Source organism: Elephantulus edwardii, unplaced genomic scaffold (genome assembly GCF_000299155.1).
Source record: "Elephantulus edwardii isolate Elephantulus edwardi_28Jun2011 unplaced genomic scaffold, EleEdw1.0 scaffold00110, whole genome shotgun sequence".
Lineage (NCBI taxonomy): Eukaryota > Metazoa > Chordata > Mammalia > Macroscelidea > Macroscelididae > Elephantulus > Elephantulus edwardii.
The window spans coordinates 1268694-1294336 of record NW_006399860.1 but is presented as its reverse complement, the minus strand read 5'-3'; the positions used below and the strand labels follow the sequence as shown (position 1 = coordinate 1294336).

The 25643-nt window shown below is 40.9% G+C and overlaps 1 protein-coding gene across 1 annotated transcript in view; it reads right to left on the bottom strand.

The window, feature by feature from the left end:
• The window catches only part of DDX59 (DEAD (Asp-Glu-Ala-Asp) box polypeptide 59), a 25057-nt gene extending 5806 nt beyond the window's left edge, over positions 1-19251 (bottom strand). Inside the window, exons 1-6 of the mRNA XM_006892092.1 lie at positions 18466-19251; positions 16072-16239; positions 9698-9787; positions 2683-2934; positions 1339-1491; positions 93-221 (exon numbers count right to left, since the gene is read on the bottom strand). Coding sequence (XP_006892154.1) covers positions 93-221; positions 1339-1491; positions 2683-2934; positions 9698-9787; positions 16072-16239; positions 18466-19251 — 1578 coding nt within the window. The remainder of the gene's footprint in view (positions 1-92; positions 222-1338; positions 1492-2682; positions 2935-9697; positions 9788-16071; positions 16240-18465) is intronic.
• Between the last annotated feature and the right edge of the window lie 6392 nt (positions 19252-25643).

Here is a 25643-nt window from a genome sequence, read left to right as displayed (position 1 = left end):
ATAGTTTTTTACTTAATATTATGTTGAGTCCATCTTATTAAAAAAATCCCCTGGACAAAAACATGGCGATATAAAAAAAAAAATCTCTTTACCTGATGCACATACTCATCCATACTAGAAGGCATGTCGAAGTTGACAACTAGCTTGACATTGATCAAATCCAGGCCTCGTCCCAGGACTCCTGTGCTTACTACCACATCATAGTCTCCTTCAAGCAATCCCTTTCCAAAAACAAAAAAAAAAATTCAACATTTATCATGAAGACTTTATTTCATGTGGTTGCACTTAGCTATCTTATCTGTGGAAAATGTTTATTTCAGTATTGTAGTTATCTTCAGTAAGGAAAGACCATCATACACTTGAAAAGCATATGTAAACTAAGCTTCCCCACTCTCATTACAAATTGTCAGTAAGTAATCAGTTAATGACAGCAACACCGTATGTTTGAGGGTAGAAATGAGCTCTACGAAAGCATCAGAGTTTTTAAGGCTATCATCTTTGGGGAGCAGAGAACCAGGCCTCTCATCTGAGGTGCCTCTGAGTGGGTTCATACCACCAAACTTTTGGTTAATAGTTAAGGGTTTAGTTGTTTGTGCCACCCAGAGACTTTCAAGTTCTTCCCAACCTTCATTAATTGTACTTTAATAATTTAACAAAGCAAACTTTTCCAAAGGTAAAACTACTGTTTTGTCCCAATCCAAACTGACCTGATTTCAGAAATGGTGGAATCTGAATTTGTGATCTATTTAGTACAGACTCCTTAGAGAACAAAGCTGGTTGCTCCCAAGACACAGAAGCCTAAGCAAAAGGAACAATTAACTTCATAGTCAATGCCTGCCTGAAATGCTTAGATTTATTAAAACACAGTGTGCTTTTAAAAACAGCTGGTAACAATAGACTACTACACAGCACGCAGGAGTAATGATTTTGTAAATCACTATCTAACTTGGGAGGGACTGGAGAGTATTATGCTAAGTGAATGAACTCAGTCCCATAAGGACAAATACTGTATAGGCAACTATTTGTAGACCATGTATGAAGATCCACGGGGAGAGGGTGGGAGCAGAGGGGTGAGAATGGGTGAGGATGGGTAGGGTTGGGGGGTGGGAGGGTTAATCACAGAGTCGCACAATTTGATGGGTGGAGGGAGGAATGGGTAAAGAAATGGGATCTGGTGTGGAAAACTATGTATACAAACTTTGTAAGTAAACCCGAAAATTAAAACTTTATTTAAATTTTAAAAAAAGAAATAAAAACACCTGGCAAGATGGTGATGTTTGAAATAGGGTAAAACAGGTTTATGGGGAAGAAAAGCACATAGACTATTGAGTGTCAAACCTTCAATATGTTCTTCCTCTCTATCTGTGGCTTCTCTGAATGCATCGATATACTCTGTAGGCCTGTGACTTTCTGAACTGCCTCACTCAGCAGATCAGCTCCCAACCTGCAGTCCACAAATACCAACACTGGAGGCTTAAAGAGTTTCTTATCCTGAGAAAAATGAAAAACACATTTTTAACAGTTTCCTATAACATTATTTACAATTGAAAGTTTTTCTGAAAGCATTTAGAGCAGGCTGCTTATCAATGATGTTGCGATAATGCACCATCGAATCAGAAATGACTCATAGCTGACCCTCCAGCAGGTTTTTCTACATCGCATGGGAGACTGCCTGTCTTTCTCCCATAAGAGAAGCTTGTAGATTCTAAATGTGTGCCTTTGGACTGGCAGTGCAATTCTTTACCACTAAGCTTCTAGAGCTCCCTGTTTAACAGTTGTTGTTGTCAGGTGCCGTCGAGTCGAGTACAACTCACAGGGACCCTATGAACAAAAGATCCTAACCCTGTTCTATTCTGTGCCATCCTCACACTTCCTGACACACAAGAGTCCATTACAGCAGTCACCGTGTCAATCCACCTGGTTAAGGGTCTGTCTCTCCTTCACAGACCCTCCACCCTTCCCAGCATCATATCCTTCTCCAAGGAATAGCTTATCAGTAGGTTTCGAAATATTAGAGAGGAGAAGCATATTCTGTTAAAAAGAGGATTCTTTTTAAAATGCACAAACAAAAGCCTGTCTACTTGCCTTCACATTCTGTAGCATTTTTTAATGATATAAAAATAATTAATGTATTTTAAGTAAAACCAATATAAATTAAAAATTATTCAAAAAGTAAAAAACTACATATATCATACGTCTATAGAGTATACAATATGTTTATACCTCATAAATATCACACATCTATATATCATATATTAGAATAACTATGCTATCCACACATTGCTCATTTAGTAAATACCTTCTAAGTGGGCTACAGTTGAAAAATTCTCTTTCTTATGCACAAAGTTTTAAGAGACCTTGATTTCCTTCTCTGAAGCTTACATATAAAACCTACTGGGAATGGTTAAAATAATAAAGACTTCTTAACACATAATCTTTATATATAAATGTCTTTTTATAATAAGGAAAAGAAAAAAAATCAACCTGTATTTAAATGACAGCTTTTATTATTTTCACCAAAAGCAAAAAAGAAGAAAAAGATTCACTTGATTCTCACAGAATTTTGTGCTAGGTAAATCAATTTCTTAAATACTTCCAAAGTCACACCTAAGAAGCATTACATTAAGAGCTGTTGGAAAATTACATTAAGGTCCGTAAAATGGGAGTGACTGCTTTACTCACATTTAAGATCTCAAACAGTTTTTTCTTTTTGGATGGCTCTTCTACCCATAAAATAATCTGGCGTACATTGGGACACGGCAGGTTCTCTTCCCCTGTGGTAATTCTCACAGTATTATGCAGAAGCTGACTTGCTAGTTGCTCCATGCTAGCTGGAATTGTGGCTGAAACCAAAATGGTCTGACAGTCATCAGGAATGTTTTCCAGAATGTCAAGCACCTGTTGTTGAAAGCCCATCTTTAACATGGTATCAGCCTAAAAGAAAACCATCTGAAAGTTAGTATTGATTGGCATTAAGACCCAGAACCATTCTAGGAAATCCTGATATAATTAAGAGCATGAAAAGAATAAAAATATTTTCATAGGAAAATAGAATGTCAAAAGAAAAAATGTCAAGACAAATGACAAGACATATATATATATATAATAATTTATATACAAGATATGTATGGTGACAACAATTATGCAAAGATTTTCACTATAAACCAAAAAAATCCAGTCACTAAGTGGATTCAGATTCAGAGACCTCTCAGGTCAGCACAGACTTTTCCCTAAGGGTTCCCCTGGCTGTAAATATTTATGGAAATCATCCTCCTGTACAGCAGCTGGTGGACTGGAACCTCTCGACTGATGGCTGAGGGGTTAATCACTACACTAACAGGGCACACTTAGTTCACTATAGCTTTAATAGTAGCCTAAAACCACACAGATCCTAATCGTCAGTTATTTGATAAATTAATTATGGTATACATATTGGAACACTAAGCTCGGGGAGCTCTGGCGGCGCAATCACTAGGGAGTTATGCTGTCAACCCAAAGGTGGACCCAGAATTCAAACCCACCAGATGCTATTTCCTCCTGTGCAATTTATGGCCTCTGAAAACCCACTGGAGGGTCAACTATGAGTTGGTTCCAACTTGACAGCTGAGAGATATTTTGGTTTTAAAAAATATTCTGAAGTTCCCATGAAATGACTGTCTAACAGACTTAAGTTGATGAATCATTCTTTTTTTGAAAAAAAAAACATGTTAAATAATTGCTGTTATGATTGTATGGTGCTGTCGCATTGTGTATGAACAAAAGATCTGAACCCTGTTCTATCCTGTACCATCCTCACACTTCCCGACACACAGAGTCCACTGTGGAAGTCATCATGCCAATCCACCTGGTTTAGGGTTTTCTCTCTCGCTGACCCTCCACGCTTCCATCATGTCCTTCTCCGAGGTATAGCCCCTCCCAGCAAAATGCCCAAAGTGTGTGAGATGAAGCCTCATCCTTCCTGCCTCCAAAGAGCACTCTGGCTGCACCATCTCCAAGACATATCTGTTTGTTCTCTTGGCCGCCCATGGTATCTTCAGTGCTCTCTTCCAACACCACAGCTCAAAGGCATCACTACTTTTTCTGTCATCTCTATCCACTGTCCAGCTCTAAGATGCATAGCAAATGATTAAGAAAGACTACGGCCTGAATCAGATGCACTTTAGTCCTCAAACTGACATAAATGTCCCTCAATAAATTGGAGAGCTACCTAACTGCAGATTTTCCCAGTGCAATGCATCTCCTTATTTCCTGACTGCTGGTATCACGGGTGTTAATTGTGGATCCAAGCAAGATTAAGCTGATGACAGTTTCAATCTCTCTCCATCCATCATGATGTTGCCTATAGGTTCAGTGGTAAGAATCTTTGTTTTCTTGACACTGAGATGCAATCCATACTGAAGGCTGCATTCCTTGACTGGTTTTTATTACCAGTATTTTTATAAATCCAATCTTTGTCTTTGGGAGCTGGAAGCATTCTATGTCAACTAACAGATATGATGCCATCTGCAAATTATGCATTGTAACAGTGTACAAAAAAAGGATAATTCATAAGTACAGTCTTCTGTAACCTGAAAATCAAATAAATGAAAAATCATGTATTAGGGATTATTGGTTTCTACATCAGGAGTCCTGGGGAACATAGCACTCAACTGCTAACCCAAAGGTCAGCAGTTCAAAACCACTAGTTGTTCCATAGAAGAAAGATGTAGTAGTCAGTTTCCTGAAAGATTACTTCCTTGGAAACCTTATGGGGCAGTTCTACTATGAGCCACTACTACTTCGGTCCTGCTACTAGAAGTCAGAACTGACTCAACAGCAATGAGTTTTTAATGAGTTTACTTCAGAAGATAGATATGTGGATGGATGAGGTAAAGCGTATATACTTAGAAGAGCACACCAGGTTCAGACATTTTAATTCATTGTGAGACCTAGAAAATATACAGACACATTGTGTGTCTTCCAAACATTCTTCCTCTCCTTTTCCATAATGAAAGCAGGGAGCATCTCAGTGGACGGCCAGCTCTTGCTACTACTGGTCATTAGAAATCAATTTCTTAGCTTCCCTTTTCACTCGGGCTTCCTGAACGAGCAGCCTGAGCATGCTGTCTCCATCCCTCTACTCTCAGTCCTGGCTCTTGGATCCACTAGTTTCTACTTCTCTCACCTTATTTCAGTCACTCAGCTCGGCTTCAGGCCATCAACAACTTCCCAGCTGTCAAATCCAACAGCTAATTACTGGGCTTCAGTTTATTCCTCCCTGCCTCAAATCTTTTTTTATTTAAAGATATTACTTTTTCTAATAATAGATGCAATGCATTTCTAAAACTTGGCAGATACAAGTTTGAAGAACTAAACTTCCATTATCCCACACTGCAGACATCACCACAGCCTCACCTACTTTCAGTCTCCCAAGTATGTTTAGAAATCTGTCCCTCCAGCCCACGCCATACTCTTTTCTCCACAAGCAGCCGGATAGCTCTTTCTACACTACAACAAATTAGATCTTGCTACTATTTTGCTTAAATTCTCCAGTGGATTCCTACCATACTTACAATAAAATCTATCTCCTTATCATGACTTAAGTATCCTCCAAGTTCTCATCCTTGACTACCGCTGACTTTACCTCTTAACCACTCCGGCCCTCATACCCTTCCCAAACCTGTCACACCACCTTCCTGTCTGTCCATAAATACCTCATGCTTGGACCCTAAACAAGACGGACTGACATCTTGAATGGGCTCCGGCATGCCAGAGTGAGGAAGAGGCGGGATAGGGCAAGGTTCAGATTTGTCGTTCACATGGTCACCACGAGTTACACAAACCATCTCACACTGTCATGTCACTGCTGTCAGGACCAACTCAGAGCTGACCCTCCAGCAGGTTTTTGGAGGCTATAAAGTGAAAGGGAGGAGACTGTCCACCTTCCTCCCACAGAGCAGCCGGCAGATTCATTCAGAGGTGCGTTCTTGTGGCCAGCAGTGCATTAGTCTACCTGTCTATCTTATCTGAACAATCTTCCCTCCGGATGGACCTTCTTATGACTAGGTCTTCCTCAATCACTTCAGCATAAAGTCACATGCTCAGAAAACACTCCCCTGAGAATCAAGCTAATCCTCCCATACCCACCGTATTACCTTGTGTATATGTGCCACAGCTCCATGAGACACAGTGTTCCCCTACCTCACTTTGCACTGTTTCCCCAGAACTAACATCTGTTGTTGTCGTTATAAGTGCCTTCGAGTTGCATGCAACTCATAGCAACCCTATGAAGGAGAGTCCTCAACGCTTCATCCTCTCTCCAGGTTCATAGGGTTTCCAGAGGCAAGCTATTATGGAAGTGGATGCCGCTCCTCCTTCCAAGAACTAACATCTACTGACCATTAAAAAAAAAGAAATTCTAAAAATGCATTTGATAAACATACATTCATGAATTCATAGCACTCAACAAGAAACTAATTACATTAGGCACTTTTTAATTTTAGTCTGTATGTACCAATCTTTCTTTAAGATAAGAATCACAGAGAATGAGCTTAAAGGATTCCTGGGCCCCAGCTCAGAGCCAAACAAAACACATGTAAAACCCATAGTTGTAGAGTTGATGCCGGCTCACAGCAACACTAGAGGACAGAGCAGAATTGCCCTACAGGGATTCTCAAGCTGTAAATTTTACAGAAGCAGATTAGTACCTTTTTCTTCCAGAGAATGGCTGGTGGTTTTGCACCTCTAACTTCCAGTTATTTCATCACCCTGCCACCAAGCCTCCTAATGCAGATTTCCAAGTGAGAGGTAGGGTCATCTACTATAATCACTGACTTGGGAAAAACACTATGCTCGATTTCAGGGATACAGAGGTGAACTAACCCAATATGACACAAACAATGACGTCTATAAAGGGCTCAACAGAGCAGGACAAAAGTGGGCTGGAAGCCTGTAGGAAGGTTTCATGGAGGAATTAAGTATTCAAAGAAGGACGAGCAGATGCCTGGAGTAGGAGAGCAGAGACTGGGATGACCAAACCCTCAAAAGTGGCAGATGAGATTCTTCTTATTCCAAATTATCTGTTTTACATTTTTTCCCTTCCCCTCTTCTCAAGGACTTTTGTGGCCTCATCCCCCTTCTTGAAACAGTATCTTCCCTATTCTTCAGGGATATTAATTTCCAGTTCCTCTCTGATCTCTCAAACTACTTACTGACTCATCTTTATACTCCAGGTCCTCCCTCAGCCCTAGTCCTGATCTGTCTCTGCTCATTTCTCTCTACTAAGCTTCCTCCCTTAGAGAAGCCACTACATCTCACAGGTCTGACACACATCCCCTATCTAACAAAAATTTTCTTTGTGACAGCCCATGACATGACCAACATGTCTAAAATCAAACTCAAATATTACCAAGATCCAGTCCTTTGCCTGCTTAAAAAAAAAAAAATGAAAGGCACAACTATTGAATATAATTTATGGTGTCACCTCTAAGCTTTCCTCTCCTTCTTCTCTCCTATTCATAAGACTCGCTAATTATTTCTTTCAGTGATTCTCAGATGCAACTGCCTCTCCTTGATACTAACTGCCTCCACCCTGCCTCTGCCCCTTCCTATCTTTTACGTGGATTGCCGGCTACTCTGTCTGATTCTTTCTTCTTTAATTTCTCTTGCAAGAGCAGCAGAATTTACATTCTGAAACCACCACTTTCAGCATGCTACACCCTAACTCAATAATTTAAAAAGCCTCATTGCCTGCCACATCAAACCCAAATTCTTCTGTCTCCTGTACAAGGCACTCTATAATTTCACCCCACCCTGACTACTCCGCTTTACTTCCTATTATTTCTCAAGACCGTCTCAAGCTGGCATGTCTCTTTTCTGCCTTCGCTATTCACAGAATTTTGATTTTCCTTCTCACTTTACATTATTAGTCTCTTTAGCTGGAATACTTGATGCAGACCCTAGTTTTCAAAACCCTTTCTCAATTCTTGAGGCCCATGTCAAATCATCTTACTTCTGAGAAGTCATTTTTTGAAGCACCCATAAGTTTATTCTCTCATTTCTCCTCCCACCCTTGTTTGTTTTATCTAGTTAGCATATCATAGACAGTTTTATGTTACTTATGCCTATACCAGAAGTCAACAAACAGGGGCTCAGGGGGAAAATTCAGCTGCTCTTTTTAAAGTTTGTTTAAACAATCACATATATTATAAATCAATGATGTTTGTATTAGGGGAGCTCCAGTGGCTTCGTGGTAAGCACTTATACTGTCAAACATAAGGCATACAGTTTGAATACCAGCTGCTCCCCAGGAGAAAGATGGACAATCTTTTCCTGTGCCATCTACTGCCTCTGAAAACTTGCTCGAGAGTCACATATGAGTCAGTTTCAACTAAGCACTACCCATCAAACATGCTTGTATTAAGAACATTAGTGGCCTAGTGTATTATATGTTGGGTTGCTAACCAAAAGATCAGCAGTTCAAACCCACCAGCCATCTCGCAGGAGTATGATGGGATATGCCTACTACTGCAAAGATTTACAGCCCCTGAAACCTGCTGGAGGGTGGCTATGCGATGGAACCAATCTGGTGGCAGTAGGTTTGGTATGCTGGTTGTATCTTAAAATTAACATTGTTACTCTTGCTGTGTAAGTTCAAGCTGGAACCAACCCACAGCTGACCCTTCAGCAGGTACCATATTACCCATCCTTCTCCCACAGAGCAGCTGGTGGAGTCAAACCATGTGCCTTGGCGTCAGCAGAAAAATTCCTTACCATGAAGCCGTCAGAGCTCCCAAATAACAACATTTCTATTTTTATTACTTTTAGTCTATCTATTTGAATATAAACATATAAAATAGAGACTGTTTTCTGGGCAGGAATGTGCAGGAAAAAGAAGCAAACAGAAACGCGAACCCACAACACAGAAATTTGAGAAGGGCTGATATGTAATGGGAAAGGCAACCAAGGTCACAAACAAAATGCATAGAAATTACTCAGTGGAAAAATCTAAAAAGAAAAAAGGAAATAATTCGAAATATCAAATGTTTCAAATCTTAAGAAGAATACAGTGTTGTTGCTGTTGTTATGAATCGACCCATAGCTGACCCTCCACCGGGTTATCAGAAGCTATCAATTATACCAGAGAAGACTGCCTATCATTCTCCCATAGAGCTCATGGATTTGAACCAAGCGCATGCTTCTGCGTTGACAGGGCAACTCATTATCACTAGGCCACAAGAGCTCCTTAAAAATACAGAATCCACTGATTTTGAGTGTTCTGTTAATGAGGAGAGGCCCTGCTGGCAGAAGTGCATGACACATTGGGCTTCTAGCTTTCTCACAATAGAGAGAGATGGGCAGTCTTCTTCTGTAAAGATTTACTGCCTTGAAAACTTGATGGAAGGTCTCTGAGTCAGATCCAACGTGATGGTAGTAGGTTTGGTTTAGTGGCTGTAGCATAGTTTAACAGTTCAAATCCAGCAGCCGCTCTGGGGGAGAAAAGATGGGTAGTCCACTCCCGTAAAGACTTACAGCCTCAGAAACCCAATGTAACACAGAATCCAAATTTGGAACTATCACTGAGATTTAACAAATAAATAAATCTGAGTTTTTCTTTTCCTTTGGGAAAGAAAATATCTGAATACACAATTGAAATATTTAACTATTATATATTTTTCCACAATTATATAATCAATGTTTTTTAAACACTACTACTTACTTCATCTACTACTACAATGTTTATATTGCAGAGTTCTACAGAGCTCTGTTTTATTATATCCAGAAGTCGCCCAGGGGTTGCTATGATAACCTGTGTGAAAGAGAAAAAAAATTTTTTTTTAAAGACCAGAAATTAGATAATATTATTACTCTATTTCTAAGTACATATGTTGCTGTTGCTTTTGTACAGTAGAGTCGGAACAGACCATAGCTGACCCTGGAGGATTTTCAGAGGCAGTTAATCACATGGGAGGAGACTGCCCATCCTTCTCCCACAAATATATATATATAAATACATAATACTTCATACTTATTTACTATGTACCAGATATTGAGTTTAACATGTGAAATTCAACAATAAAGTAAAATACAATTCCTGATCATTACATAACAGAAAAGACAACACAAATACATGCTCATGAGGTAAGTCTAGTATGCAGTTAAGAACTCAGTGCTGAAGGACCAACCCAGCCCCAGCAGCGCCCCAGTAGTATAGTGGTTACATGTTCAACTACTAACCAAAAGATTCAGAACTTCAAAATATTGGGTCCTCACCTTCCTTGTGCTTTGTTTGTGACCTTCCAACCTTATCTCACTCCCATTTTAACCCAAAAATGCTGTGACCCATTCATTCAGTCACTTAACGCACCTTCCCATCTTTTCCACCTGGCTAGCAAAAGCCAAATGATTTGCATGAATGTCAATTTCTCCTACCACATCTGGTCAGATCAATTCAGCTGGAATAAAATTACTGTACCGGCATCTCCAGAAATTCACGGCCACCAGCTTCAGCTGAAGGAGCTCTGGCAGTACAGTGCGTTATATGTTAGGCTGACAGCTGGAGTCCTCCAGGTGCTCTGCAGGAGAAATATGGGCTGTCCCCAGCTATAAAGACGTCTAGTCTTGGAAACCCAATGGAAGGCTCCTTTGAGCTGAAATAGCCTTGTTTTGCAGGGGTTCACTTTACCTGGGCCTTCAATACTGCTGGCAAGCTTGTGTAATTCTCCCAGTTTCAAACCCTCTTCACCTTTCTTAGACTTCCACCTTCATCTGAATTCACTCGCAGTGGGTGCTGATTTCAGCGGGATATCTTCAGGTCATAAGGTAAAATTTCCCCTCTGTCAACCACTACCAGGTAAGCAGGCTTGCCTTCACCTGCAGCTGTAATAAGCCTTCCTGCTGTTGTAGTAAGGACAAGACTCCCTCTATCAAAGGTTAAGGGAGTTAACTGCACTACCAGTGCACAGGCCCATGGTCCAAAGCCACAAGCTGCTCCATGGGGAAATTTCCTCCCAAGTGATTTACTATCTCTGAAAACCCACTGGAGGGTCAGCTATGGCTTTGTTCCCACTCTATAGTATACAAAAACATCAAAAGTTAAGGGGCCCAGTAGTGCAGTGGCTAAACTGTTTGGGCTTTAACCAAAAGGGTCCATGGGACACCAGCAACTCTGTGGGAGAATTACAGCCTTGGAAACTCTGAGATATTGCTATCCTGTCACAAAGGTCTCTAATAACTGGAAATATTTGAAGGTAACAGGTTTTGGCTTATCTGTTTGGCAAGTGCCTGACGACTTGCAGAATTTCAAGGTTGCCGTTTCAACCTACCCAAAGGAACCTTGGAATAAAGGCCTGGAGATCTGTATCCAAAAGCCTTGAAAACTCTATGGAACAGATCTATTCTGACATACCTAATACGTAAGCTAAAATCTCAAGGGCTGATGGGAATGAGGTGGGTGAGAAGCAGTCCAGGCAGAGGGGTAACACTTAGGAAGCTTCTGAAGTGGGGTGACCTGTGGTCATGCCTGTGGTGAGGAGTGAGGAGGCTTCAGAACTCTGCAGGGACCAGAACAAGAGAAACCTTGCAGGCAGTCTGACCACCAGCTAGCTACTATGAACAAGTGTAAATTTGTTAATCTCGTTGAACCTATTATTTCATCTTTAAATTAAGAGGTTTTACCATTTAATAACTGAAGTAGTAGTAAGAGATCTTCAGTCAAATCAGCCTAGGTAAGACATTTAGCGCTAGCATTTAATGATGTCTGTTTTCTCATCCACAGTAATTACTAAAGGGATTCAATGAGACAGCACCTGACAGAGGACTGTTGTTGTTGTTGTTGTGTACTGTTGAGTCAGAAACCAATGCATAGCTGACCCTCCAGCGAGTTTTCAGAGGCAGTTAATCACAGGGGAGGAGACTGCCCATCCCTTGGAGAAGCTGGTGACCTCAAACTGCAAGCCTTTGGGATTGCAGTGCAGCTTCTAGCCAGTAGGCTACCAGAGCTCCGAGTTATAAATTATCTTCCACTTTTCAAACACAGACGGAAAGGATGATAGCATCACTGGAAATTATAAACCTTAGGGTTATATGGATCTGGAGCCACAAGATTAGGATTTTGTTATTGTTATGTGCCATCAAGTCGACTACAACTCAAAGCAACCCTATGCGCAAAAGCTCTGAATCTTGCTCTATCCTGAGCTAATCCCACTGTCTCTGACACATCTGCTCTCATTATTCCAGTTATTGTGTCAATCTATCTCATCCAGGCTCTTCTCCTGTGCTATCCCTCCATCCTTCCAAACATGATATCCTTCTCTAAGGGCTGGTCCCTCCAAGCTCACTGCCACTGAGTCAAGTCTATCTTACAGCCTTGCAAACTGACTAGAGGGCCAACTATTTGTCAGAATCAACTTGATGGCAACATAAAAGAGTGTAAGACAAAGAATGTAATCCTGTTGGGTTTCCAAGGCTAATCTGCACAGGAGCCTGCCCATCCTTCTCCCAGAGAGTGCCCAGTGGAGTCATTTGCAGAATTTTCTGCTGGCAACCTGACAAGTTATGAACCACATCACTAGGGCTCCTTTCATAAATACTATAGACTTCTGCAAATTAATTTTTAATTGAGCTAGCCTTTATATTCCCTTCTTTTCCCCTCAGCTGGTCTGTAAAGGCCAGAGATTCAAATTCACTAGCCACTCCATGAGAGAAGATGAAGGAGTCGGCTTCCATACCTACAGTCTCAGAAACCCTACCGGGCAGTTCTGTGTCATACAGAGCACTGTGCGTCTGAACCGGCTCCCTGGCAACAGTCTGATCTGAAAGCTATTAATACTTGGCCCCTTCTCATTCTTTCACTGTTTCTCCTTGAATTCTAACAAGCATCTTTTATAGTCTAAAGCTAATCAACATTTTCTTTTTTCCCCCTAGAACAATCAAGAACAAATACCTTAAGTCGGGCACATCTCCTTGTTGTGTATACATTACTACTGGCCAGTGCTTAACGCCTATCTACACTTTTAACCCCTCAAATTATTGATTAGTATTACTGCTTTATTCCACAAATGTTAGCTTAGGTTTGCCCATATGTTTATATTCAATGCTCTCCATTTTTTTTTCCTCTCCCACACATACCCTTCTGGAATCATCTCCTTTCTCTGCAGAATCTTAAGTTTAGAACTCCCCTGAGATGCTCCACTGATAACAAATTCTCCCAGTTCTGTTCATCTGAAAATGTCTTTATTTAGCCCTTGCTCTTCCAAGATAGTTTTGCTGAGCAGACAGATGTCTAGTTCTTTTTTCTGACAGGGTATCTATGAGGGAGCCCGTCCTAGTGTAAGGAGGGGAAGTGGCAGCAAGTTGACGGGAAGTCTCCACAGAAAAGAAACTTTGAGTTATGGGGTGCTGATGGGTGAGGTAGGACCATCGAGGGAGAGCTGATAGAGTACAGGGAGGAGAGCATCACTATGGTAGTGATGAGAGATGGGTTCTATTTAGGGGAATTGATCAATATATATAAAAGATTAGCAACCTTTTATACAATTATTCATGAGTGGCATAAGGAGCTCTGGCGGCCTAGGCGCAAGAAGCTGAGTTGCAATCCTGAAGGCATGTGGTTTGAGGCCACCAGCAGCTTCACGAAAGCAGGATGTGCAATCTCCTCCCATGGGATTAACTGCTTCTGAAAACCTGCCAGAAGGTCAGCGATGGGTCGGTTCTGACTCTATGGTACACAACAACAACAACGATTAGGTTTCTCACTGTTAGAGAAGGAAGTTACAAATATGAAACTAGAAAAGCTAAAATGAATGTTGTTAATGTGAATTAAAACTGGAAGTATCCATTTATTCTCATGGTCTCCAATCAACATACATATAAAACTACACAAACATGCACACATTCCCTGTCTCTGTCTGCTTAGATGTTCTGGAAACAGCAACAGCCCAAGAACAATTAGCACACCCTGAGACCAGATCTTTATTTCTAAACACCAATCTCTAGTAAAAGAAATCAGGACTTCTTAGACTCGGGTAGAGAACAAGATGAGCCAGGAAAGTTACAAACTACTTAAAGAATGATTGGGATACGCTAAAAAGGACACAGAAACCAATGTGCCTGGGCTCCAAGTGGCCAGACATAGGACAACTGAGTATTAAAATAAACAACAGTTAGCACCGTAACCCCTGAATAAAACAGTAAACTAAGTGTCAATCAATACTGACACAGACAGATAAGCAGGCAGAGAGGTACACAGATGAAAGAAGCAAAGGGAGAGAAAAAGAGTTTGGTAGAGAACAGGACATTTATAGTCACAAAGTGCCTCCCTCAAAAAACCACTAACTACAAAGGAGTGGAAAACATAAAATTCTGCAGTTACTTTATAGCTAGTATCACTAATAGAGAGGAAAGTGGAATTGTGTTACCCAAAAAGGATGCAACAAAAAGAACAAAACATCGTTTCTGTGGTATTCTTGTCAAGAGACAGATAGCTTGATGCTAATCAACTAAGGAATTGTTCTTCTAAATACAGTGTTGGGTAATCCTCAAAAATGTCAGAATCAAAGGAAAAACATGGAACCTTCCAACGTGTTAGGATCATAGGAAAAAGGGAAAGACTGAGGAAGAACTATTCCAGATTGAAGAAAATGAGACATGATAACACAAAGGACAATTCTCAACTGGATCCTGGTGCTATTAAAAGAAAAAAGAGGTGGATGAACAAATTAGCACAACTTGAAGGGTCTCTGGAGATATCAATGTTATTCCAATGTATGAAGGTTGATGTCCTGATTCTGTAATTGTATTGTGGTTACACAGAATAACATCTTCCTTTCCAAGAACCACATAGAAAGTACATGAGGGTGATGAGTGAGCATCAAGTGAGGAACCTATTTCAAAAGGAAAATTGTCTATGCTGTACTTGTAATATTTCTTTGACACTGTTTAAAAAATCATATAAAACACAGTGCTCATACATGTTATCCTTATTTTTTTAATCTTAGACTGAAGATTTTTTGCTTTTTTTTTGTTATTTACAAACTACTGCATCAGAATTATAGCTCCTTACCCATGTGGATCATACTGTTCTCTATTCTGTGCAGTGAAATTTAATGCAGAAGCTTATAGGAAGATGCAGTTACAATTAATTATCACAATTTCAAATCTGATGCCCAAGATAAATGTTTTTGTTTACTTTAAAAGTATATGTTGCTGAACTTAACCTCTTTTCATTAATAAAACTCATTTTATTTAACCTCTTTTATGTATTAGAAGGCCACAGTGAAATTGCCGATCTATGAATCTGTAATTTCTCAGTATTATGTTCCATATGTTTTAAATCTGCCAACTACATCTCAAGTTGTCTTCAAAATATTCCTATAAGGAACCATACAAGTGGCAGGTTACTACAGTAGCTCTATCCCAGTAGGTGTATAATGACCAGCTCAAATCCCTCGATTACGTCCTCAAAGGAGCGAAGCAAGGTAAATTAGTTTCAGTCTTTTTTTTTTAGATTTTAATAATTTTAATGAACAGTTACAGAGATTTTGGATTTCCATTCATTCATTGTTGCACTTTTCTCCCTGCCCAGTCCTCCCCCGCTGCACCCCCAGTCCCAGTTTGCTCCTCTCTTTGAAAAGTAAAAGAAAAATTCTTTCTTTGATATACAATCCCCCTGTACCCCTCCCACCGCCCCAAGTACACGCCACTATACAACCTTAATTGTGGACTCTTGTGACATAATTAGTTTCAGTCGTAGCAACTATCACTTATTAGCTATGGAATGATGCTTGATAAATCTCATCTTACTGAGACAAGGTAAATACAGCAAGCCACCTTCAAGAGCCAACGTGATGATTAATTGGAAAAAAGCATGTGAAAACCCCCAGCAGTATTTGGCTTACCACAGGAACTCAATAATTGTGCTCCTTTGCTCTTCTACGTAAAACAAACTTTTAAAAAATTAATAATTTGGAGGCAAGAATGTAAAGACTGCTGAAAATCATACTCAAAAGTCACTCAAGGTGGAAAAACAATTCATTCCTGCACATGTGTCCAGTACAGAACTTTTCAAAGAGCATGCTCTCAAATGGTACTTACCTTAACATGTTGTCGCAACCGATACAGCTGAGGGGGTAAGGGCAAGCCCCCTACGAGCAGCACTGTCTTCATGCGAGGCAGGCCACTCATCAGCTCTTTTGCTTGCTTCTCTATCTGAATGGCGAGCTCTCTTGTTGGTGTCAGAATAAGTGCAACAGGAGTTTTTTCCTGCAGAGATATGAAAAATCAGTATAAAAAGCACAAGGAATTAATTCCTGCTGATCCATGAACTAAATCGCCACAAGAACTCCCTTTATTCTTTTCAGCCCAGATGAATCTGAGACAAGTTCTTGGGCTTTTTGCTCACTGCAGATTTTTCTCCCCAAAACTGTTAAAAGATCGTATTTTTATACAGAACATAATGAAAGATCATAACTGCAGTGAGAAACAGCCCCTTCTATGAGGTGTCTACATTAATGGAGGGTGTGCTCCCAGGCCTCCTCTGAACAGAAAACTTGTCAGTCACCAGGAGATCTGGTTAATGTTTGACACGCCATCTTTGCTTCCCTCCTCTCAGCTGTCTTGTAGGTTCACTTCCCAGTTTCTTTTTTTATCATGAAATAAGTGAAGGTTTACACAGCAGATTGTTTTGCAGTCAACAATTCATATTTATTATCGTTCATGTCATCGGTTGTAATCCCACTTCTTCCCTGTTTTCTATCTCCATTCTTTTTTTCTCTTCTAATCCTTTAGCCTTCTACACTTTGTCTTTGGGCATATGCTGTCCTTTCAGTATTGAATAAGGATCCTTGCTGGTATAGTGACTTACCTATTGGGCTGCCAATTGAGTGATTTGAACCCACCAGTCTTGAGAGAAAGATGTACTGTCTTCTCCCATAAAGATTCGCAGGCTTAGAAACTCATTGAAGGAGCACCATAAGTCAGAATTGACTGGAGTGTAATGGGTTTTGGTTTTATGAATGACTAATCCACTTCCTACACAACATGCCTCTGGAAAATCTATGAACTTTGAGAAATGACAATAGTTACAGAAAGGCTTCAGGTCTTTTGTCCATAGGGTCATTATGAGCCATACTTGACTCAACGGCAATCAACAATTGCTCTAAGTGGTAATATCTCCCTAGTGTTTCTGTTCTCCTTACTCATGGGAATCACTACTTTCTTATACAACTAACTGATAAATACTGTTCTTCTTCACTCTATCATGTTCCTCCAGTAAGTTTTAACCAAGTTTGGCCACCTAGTACTTTTTTGTGTTTTCCCTAACATCATTTTCTACTACTCTTTAGTTTTTATCCTTTTTTTTCTCTATGTCACATATTTTCCATTTATTTTCCTCCTTGCCAAATCTGAGGTCACCAGTACTTGGCAAGTACTAATTACTCACAATGTTTGTTGAACTAACAAACATTATTATTGTGTATAAACTAAAGTGCTTTCTATATGATCAACTAACAGACAAAGTAAGGTAGCATTTTAAGATGAACCAAAAATAAAATTTAAGGCTGTCTTTTGCAACTGTTTAACAGTGTTCCTATTTTGGTATAAATCAGCTCATGTCTTCAAAATACAAAATGAAAGGCAACTAAACTGAGGCAAAAACTACACCCTATCTGGTCAGGTGGGTTCTCTCCAACCCCATCAGCTCACTCTTTTAATAGATACTAGAATATAATATTTCATAAGGAAAGCAATTTTGTCAGACTTTCCATCTAGAGCTCTTTGGTTCAATATAAAATTTCTTAAGTTCTGAATATTTCATTTGGGTTTATAACAAAGTTAAGACTATCATCATCAGGTGTCATCATGAATTATAGTTACCTCATGTGACTGCTTAACTGCCCCACAGGGTCTTTTGTTTGTCCACGGGAGACCACTAGGTCATCTTCTGGAGAGCAGCTGGATGGGTTTGAACTGCCAACTTTTGGATTAGCATCTAAGCGTTTAACTGTTGCACCAACAGGACTCCTTAGGGAAGGATGACATTCACTCCAGTGGTACATTTCATGAGTCTAAGACTACTGAAGGGAGCTCTGGTGGCCTAGTGGCAAGAAGCTGTGTTGCAATCCTGAAGACCCGAAGTTCAAAGCACCAGCTGCTCCAGAGGAGGATGGGCAATCTCCTCCCATGCAATTAGCTGCCTCTGAAAACCTGCTGGATGGTCAGCTATGGGCCAGTACACACACAAGTACACAAAAAGAAGACTACTAAAAGGTGGAGGGTCAGTGAAGGAGAGGAAGACCTTCAGCCAGGTGTACTGACACGGTAACTGCTGCAATGGGCTCTTGTGTGTCGGGAAGTGTGAGAAAGGCGTAGGATAGAAGAGTGCCCACATCTTTTGATTATATGGTCGCTATGAGTTGTAGTCGATTCTACAGCACCTAACAACGACACGAACAATAAGACCACTAATACACGTGAACTTTAACTTACCGCAAATAAAGCTCGAATGATAACAGGAAGAAGAAAGGCAGCCGTTTTTCCTGAGCCAGTATCGGCACTGGCCAGAATGTCCCTTCCCAGAAGTCCAACAGGAATCATCTGCATTTGGATGGGGGTTGGAACTTCATAGCCTGACTGCTTCAAGTTACGGTTCAAAGCCTCAGGGAAACGGCAATGTTCAAACTCAATAATGGGCCTTGGGACTTCCTGGCCTTGAACTACAATTCCTAGCTGCTGTTTAAGATGTTCAATCTGGTCCTCCTGAAGGTTCAAAATAAAGGGGTGCTCTCTGTAGTCATAAAAAGCACCAAGGGAAGATTCTGGCTCAGAATCAGCTTTTTGGAGGCTGCTGAGCTCTCCTTGGTCTTCCTTTTCCTTCACCTGTAGAAGATGTCTCGCTTTACACTCCAAGCTACACACATCTTCATCTGTCTTATCACAGATATACTCTCCATAACGACCACAGACAATACAGACAGGCTCGCCAGGCTCTGCCCAGCGTTGGGCTTTGGAAAATGACTTCACTGGCTCCTCGAAGAGATCACCATCCTTTGCGGCCTGCTCACACAATTCATCAGTTGGGGCAGGGAAAAGGCCTGGCTCCAGGCTGGACTCGTGGGGTGTTGCAGCTTCATCTGTAGCCAAAGTATCAACTGGAATCTCTCTGCCTTCGCCCAGCTCAGGGTCTCCTGACTGTGATTTTGTTTTCTTAGTCACACACTCTTTGCTGTCCTCATCAGCACTCCTCTTGATTTTGAGAGATCTTGGAACAAACATCTTTCAGTGTTCTGTGGGGGAAATGATATGTGATTTATTTAAGCCTTGATAAAGTTCACATCTTATGCAAAGTAACACATAGGGACCCCAGCATTAGTCTAGTGTCTAGTCTCCTTAGACTCAGACCAAAGGAATCCAGAGAACATCATGACATTCCATTTCTTCCATTCATAAATCCGATAAAAAAGACTGATCTGGCTCCACTAAGCAGTGGTGAAACATTGCATATTCTTTAATAAATAGACTGTGGAAACCCAAAATCTCTGTAAATGTTCATTAAAATTGTTTTTTTTAAAAAAAAACCTGAAAGAAAATATTTACAAACTAAAAAAAAAAAAAAAGAATGTGTGCTCACCATCTTTTTCCAGTTTACTGCCTAGTTTCATGTTGTAACATCAATTATTACAGAATTCATTAAGTAAATCCTTCGATAATATTTTCAAAAGTAATAATCTGCAAATATATTTCCTAATCAGTGTTTCCAAAAAGAAAATTGGAAGGCTACTTCATAATTGCTACTGAAGTCGTTGGTAAACAGAGTTACATTTCTGACAGAGCTCTCTTTGTCAACAGGGAAAAATTATGAACAATCCTGCATCACCCTCAGAACGTTTGGTGCAGGAGGACTCAGTGTGGCTGTCACTATGTCAGTCCATTTTGTTGGGCGACTTCCAATTAATATCTTTAAAATTAAAGCTTCAAGTCATAGAGAAAAACATTCTTTTTCACAATAGCTATCACATACATAAAGAGTGCCTATGTGCTCACCTGTTAACAGGGTTCAATCTTAGTCTACTCTAGGATATTTAACAATAGCGTTTCACATGTTGTTGTTTGCTTTACGTTCATTCAGGACTCACAATCTTGTAAATTACCTTATGTATATGCATAGAAATATTATGAAATATTATTTTAGACTGAGAAAGTTCAGACTCCGATTACAGCACTTGTTCAAGCTCACACAATTCTTTAGTGTTAGAATCCAGACACTAGGCTCCAAAGCACAAAAGCAATCCCAACTTATTTACCCAAAACTATATTTTTGCTAAATGATAGTAGTGTAATCAAGACAATTTTAAACTATCTTTTTAAATTATTCGATGGTTCACGAAAAACATTGTAGGGTAAATTGTCAGTCCACTTTACACAGAAATTTTAACAAAAATGCAAAAGAGAATACAGGATTAGGATCCTAAATCTCAGAAATAGGGTAGCGGTGGGGTCAGCTGCTAGTAAACAGTGAACAGCTTGGAAATACAAAGTCTTCAAACGACGAAACGAACACCAGGGCCCTCGCTCCCCCGTCACGCCCCTTGGCGCGCTCCCGACCTCCCATCACGCCCCCCCCTGAGCGCGCTCCCGCCCCTGCCTCGGGCGTCGCCACCTACGGCGGCCACGCGCGCACGTCACACCGCTTCCAAAGATCAGGGAAGGGGGAGGAGAGCGTTGGCGGATTGCAGATCGTGGAGCAAGCCCGGGAGGTGGGGGGCAGGGGTCACATCCTGCCTCGACGGCCTAAAGCCCCACATCCCGGCCAAATGGCAGCAGGACGGTAAAGAGAAGTAAGCTGCTTCGGCCTGCAGCACGCTCACCCGCGCTGACCGGGGACAACATCCGCTCGTGCTCGGGACAGCTCCCCCTCTGCGGCGCTGGGCCGGGCTTCCTGCAGACAAGCCCTGACGCGCTCGTCTAGTTTACGGCCTGGGCGGGGCAGTCCGGAACTCGGGATCCACTTCTCCGTGTTTTGGGAAGGGACCGCGGCGCGCCTTTAGCGCGGAGAGGAAGGCGGGGCCACGCGAGGATGCGGGGCGGGAGAGGGAGAAGAGGCGGGTCCCGGGAGTTAGCGCCTTTCTACGCCCCCATCCCCCGCTCCCGGGGGACTGTAAATCTCAGAGTCAGCTAACCCGCTGGACAAGACCCGCCTCTGGCAGGGCTCCGAGCGCTCACAGTGGAAGGACAGAGTCGGAGTTCCCATTGGAAGATTTGACGTGTGGGCCCGAGAGAGCCGTAGACCGCCCGGAAAGGCGGAAAGGGTGGTGTGGGGACCTGGCACTCTGAGAAAGTGGGAAGTTGAGGGTAAAAGTCCCCTTGGGTTAGGAAACGCTCTTCTGCTTTTCTAGGAAGAACCCGTAACCTAGAAACCAAAACCCAGCTTACGGTTCTTGTTCCCTTTAGGTTGCCCTTTCTCCGCTTTGTCGGCTAATGGAGCCGTGTCCTGCAAGCAGCTAGAAACTGAGAAATGATGGGGGGGTCTTAGAAAGCAGAGAGGGAAGAAGAAAAACTAAACGGCACTGTACCGAGAATTAATTATTGCTATTGTATCAGAAGAGTTTTAAGCTTTTTCATGTGCTTGTTGAATCATTGTGGTTGAGTCAGAACCAGCTCAGAGTTGACTGTCCAGCGGGTATTTCGAGGGAGCTGTAAATTTCCCTGGAGGAGACTGTCCACCTTTCTCTTGCCTCTAGTGGATATGAACTGCTAGAAAGGTGCCAACCATATGTTAGTGCAATTCCCTACCGAACTACGCCACCAGAGCTCTCCATTTGTTTAATACAAAGCTACATATTCAACAATACCCAAGTTTTAAAGCATAATAATAAAACAAAAATCTGAATCCACCACCGATCAGCATCTAGCGCTTCACAATTCAGTCTCTTGCCTCTTATCCTATCACCACTGTCCTAAATTTTATCCTGTCCTTTTTAGCAGTTTTATCATATTTGGATATAACATTCACAATAAATACCTACTTCTAACTTAATTGACGATCTTGTTATAAGGCATTTCGCTTTTATAATAAAATCAACTCGGACATTTTGCACATTGATTTACAACATACTGCAGTAATGTACAGTGTGGGGTGAAGCAATAGTGAACTGGCTTGCATTATGAGCATGATAAAGAACTAGTGGTGCATAGGAAAGCAGTCCAAACTCCACTGCCAGAATTGGCAAAAATAACAACCCAACTGAGGAATAGAGTATCAGTTGGATAGGAAACACATGCAACCCTGGGCATGCTCACTAATCCACTATGAGCCAAGACATTTAGAATATAGCTATCTAACCTATTTCCCAGTAGCAAACATTTAGAATCCACCAGCTGCTCCATGGGGGAAAGATGGGCAGTCTCCTCCTGTGTGATTTCCTGCTTCTGAAAATCCACTGGAGGGTCAGCTATGGGTCAGCAGTATATGACAATAACAACTTCACAATAATCAGACTGCTATATTCATATGTTTTTGTTCAAACATTCCTCTAGGTTGGATAGGCCTGGTGTACAAGTTGCCATACAGCAGTAACTTGTGGTTGTTGTAAGGCTGAACACGGTGACACTGAAGTGTCAAATGCGTTAATGGTTGGTTACCCAATGCGAACAGTGTGGGCTGGAGCTCCCCTATTAAAACAAGCTTGGAAGGAGGAGTGGCATCCACGTCCATAATAGCTTGCCTCCAGAAACCCTATGTACCTGGAGAGAGGATGAAAGACACACAAGTGTTGAGGACTCTCCTTCATAGGGTCACTATGAGTTGCCTGCAACTCGAGAGCACTTAACAACAACAACAACAACAACAACCTATTTATTAAAAGAGTTCCCTATTTGCTCCCATTTGCAAAAAAAAGGTGACCCAACAGGATAGGCATGAAAATAATCCAATATCATTATAATCACAAAGGAATAAAATCTAGCTAAAGATTATTTAAAAGTGTAGCGAATAGTATAGTGGCAGAGATTGTTAATGATTTCATATTACTTTGATCTACAATCAGCAGGCATAATAACAGCAGTCAAGAAATCAAAAGGCATGTTTCATTGGCAAAATCTGCTGTCAAAGACCTCTCTCCAAAGTGCTAAAAAGCAAAGATGTCAGTTTAAAGACTAAAGTGGGCCTTGTCCAACCCATGGTTTTTTAACTTACTTCCTATGTATCTGAAAATTGGACAGTGACTAAAGATAACAGAAGGATCTGGACCTTTAAGTTGTGGTGTTGGAGAAGAGTACTGAATATCCCACAGACTGCCAAAAGAACAAGCAAGTCTTTTGGAGGAAGTGCTTCTTAGAGGCAAGGTTGGTGAAACTTCATCTCAAGTACTTTGGACATGTTATCAAGAGGGATCAGTCCTTGAAAAAGGATATCATGCAAGGAAAGATAGAAGAAGGAGAGGAGGACCCCCAACAAGATGGAACAACACAGTGGGAGGAACAATGACCTCAAGCATATCAAGAATCATGAGTATGGTACAGAATAGGGGAAGGTTCAGATCTATTATTGGTAGAGTTGCTATGAATTTTAGTCCACTCAGTTACACATAACAGCACAATATCTTTTACTCAATTTCATTTGATATTTTGTATTTTGTTTGCCAGTTACTACCAGTTGCCATTCAAGATCTACCCTGAAGTACAGTGTTGTGAGCCCCAGAATACTATTCATGTATATACAAAGAAGACTTTATTACTATCACTATTACTCAGATATGTCCACCAACAGTAAGCCAAAGAAGAGGAAAATTAGGATTTCTATCAATTTTTGCAATCTGAAATGAAGCAAGCATGCAATCAAGATGGATTAATGATAATTAGTGACTGGAATGTGAAAGTTGGAAACAAAAAAAGAGGAATGATAGTTGGAAAATATGGTTCCAGAAATGAAGCTGGAGAATGAATAACTGAATTTATATGTTCAGTAATTTATTCATCAGATATTCTCTTTTTAAGAAACACAAATGGTGACTCTACACATGGACCTCACTCGATGTACTCCACAAGAATCATGTTGACTACATTTGGGAAAAGAATTATTGGAAAAGCCCAATATTAGCAATCAAAACTATGCCAGGTGCTGACTGAGGAACAGATGTGTAAATTAAAACTGAAGCTTAACAACATAAAAACAAGTCCACTAGAACCAAGATACAACATTGAATCTATACTATCTGAGTTTAAAAATCATCTCAAGAATAGGCACAGAACAATAGTGATCGAAGACCAGATGAGTTGTGTAATGACATCAAGGATATGATCCATGAAGAGCATAGGTCATGATGTAGAGAGAGGAGAGAGAAATACTAAAATGAGTTATCAGGTGAGATTCCAAAAATGTCACTGTTTTTGTTTTGTACTGTAGAGACGGAACTAACCATAGCTGACCCTCCAGCATATTTTCAGAGGCAATTAATTGCACAGGAGGAGATTGTCCATCCTTCTACCATGGAGCAGCTGGTGGCCTCGAACCACATGTCTTTGGGATTTCAGCACAGCTTCTTGCTTGTAGGCCATTCTACACTTGTAGAGTCCCCTAGGGTGTCCACAAGTCAAAAGAAGATTGAGAAGAAATGCAGAAATGAGAGAGCAGAACATAAGATTTCAAAGGGCAGCTTGAAAAGACAAATCAAAGTATTAATGGAATGTGAAAAGAGCAATAGAGAATGAAAAGGAAAGAAGTTGTTCAACATTTCTCAAGCTGAGAGAAATGAAAAACAAATTCAAGCCTCAAGGTGCAATATTGAAGGATGCTATGGGCAAAATCTTGAATGACCCAGGAAGAATCAAACAAAGATGGAGGGAATACATAGAGTCAATGTATCAAAAAGAATTGGTTGATACAGAAATATTTCAGGAAGTAGCATATGCTAAAGAGCCAATGGTAATGAAGCAAGAAGTTCAAGCTGCACTGAAAGCAGTGGCAAAAAAGGTGGCCCCAGGAATATACGGAATACCAATAGACATATTTCAGCTAACAGATAGAACCTGGAATGTGCTCACCAATCTATGTGAAGAAAATTGTAAGACATAAAGATCCATATTTGTTCCCATTCCCAAGAAAAGGTGATCAAAGAGAATGCATAAATTAGCAAACAGTATCTTTACTGTCACATGCACACAAAATATTGCTGAATATCATCTAAGACCTGCTAGAACAGTTTATTGTCAGAGAACTACCAATAGTTCAGGCAAGGTTTAGAAGAAGTTATGGCACCAGAGATACCATTGCTGATGTCAGATGGATTTTAGTAGGAAGCAGAGAATAGCAGAAGAATGTCTGATTTATTGACTATGGAAAGGCATTTGTGTGGATCGTAACAAACTCTGGATAACATTGAGAAGAATGGATATTCTGGAACGTTTAATCATGATCATACAAATGGCCTAGGAAGCTGTTGTCTGAACAAAGCAAAGGTTGGTGGTGGTGTTATGTGCCATCGAGTGGCTTGCAACTCATAGCGATCCTATGTACAAGAGCCCTAAATGTCGTTCTATCCTGCCTGTGCCAACCTTGCCATCTCAAACACTCATTCCCACCACTCCACCCACAGAATCAATCCATCTCATTGAGGGTCTTCCTCTCCTGTGCCATCCCTCCAGTCTCCCAAACATGATGTCCCTCTCCA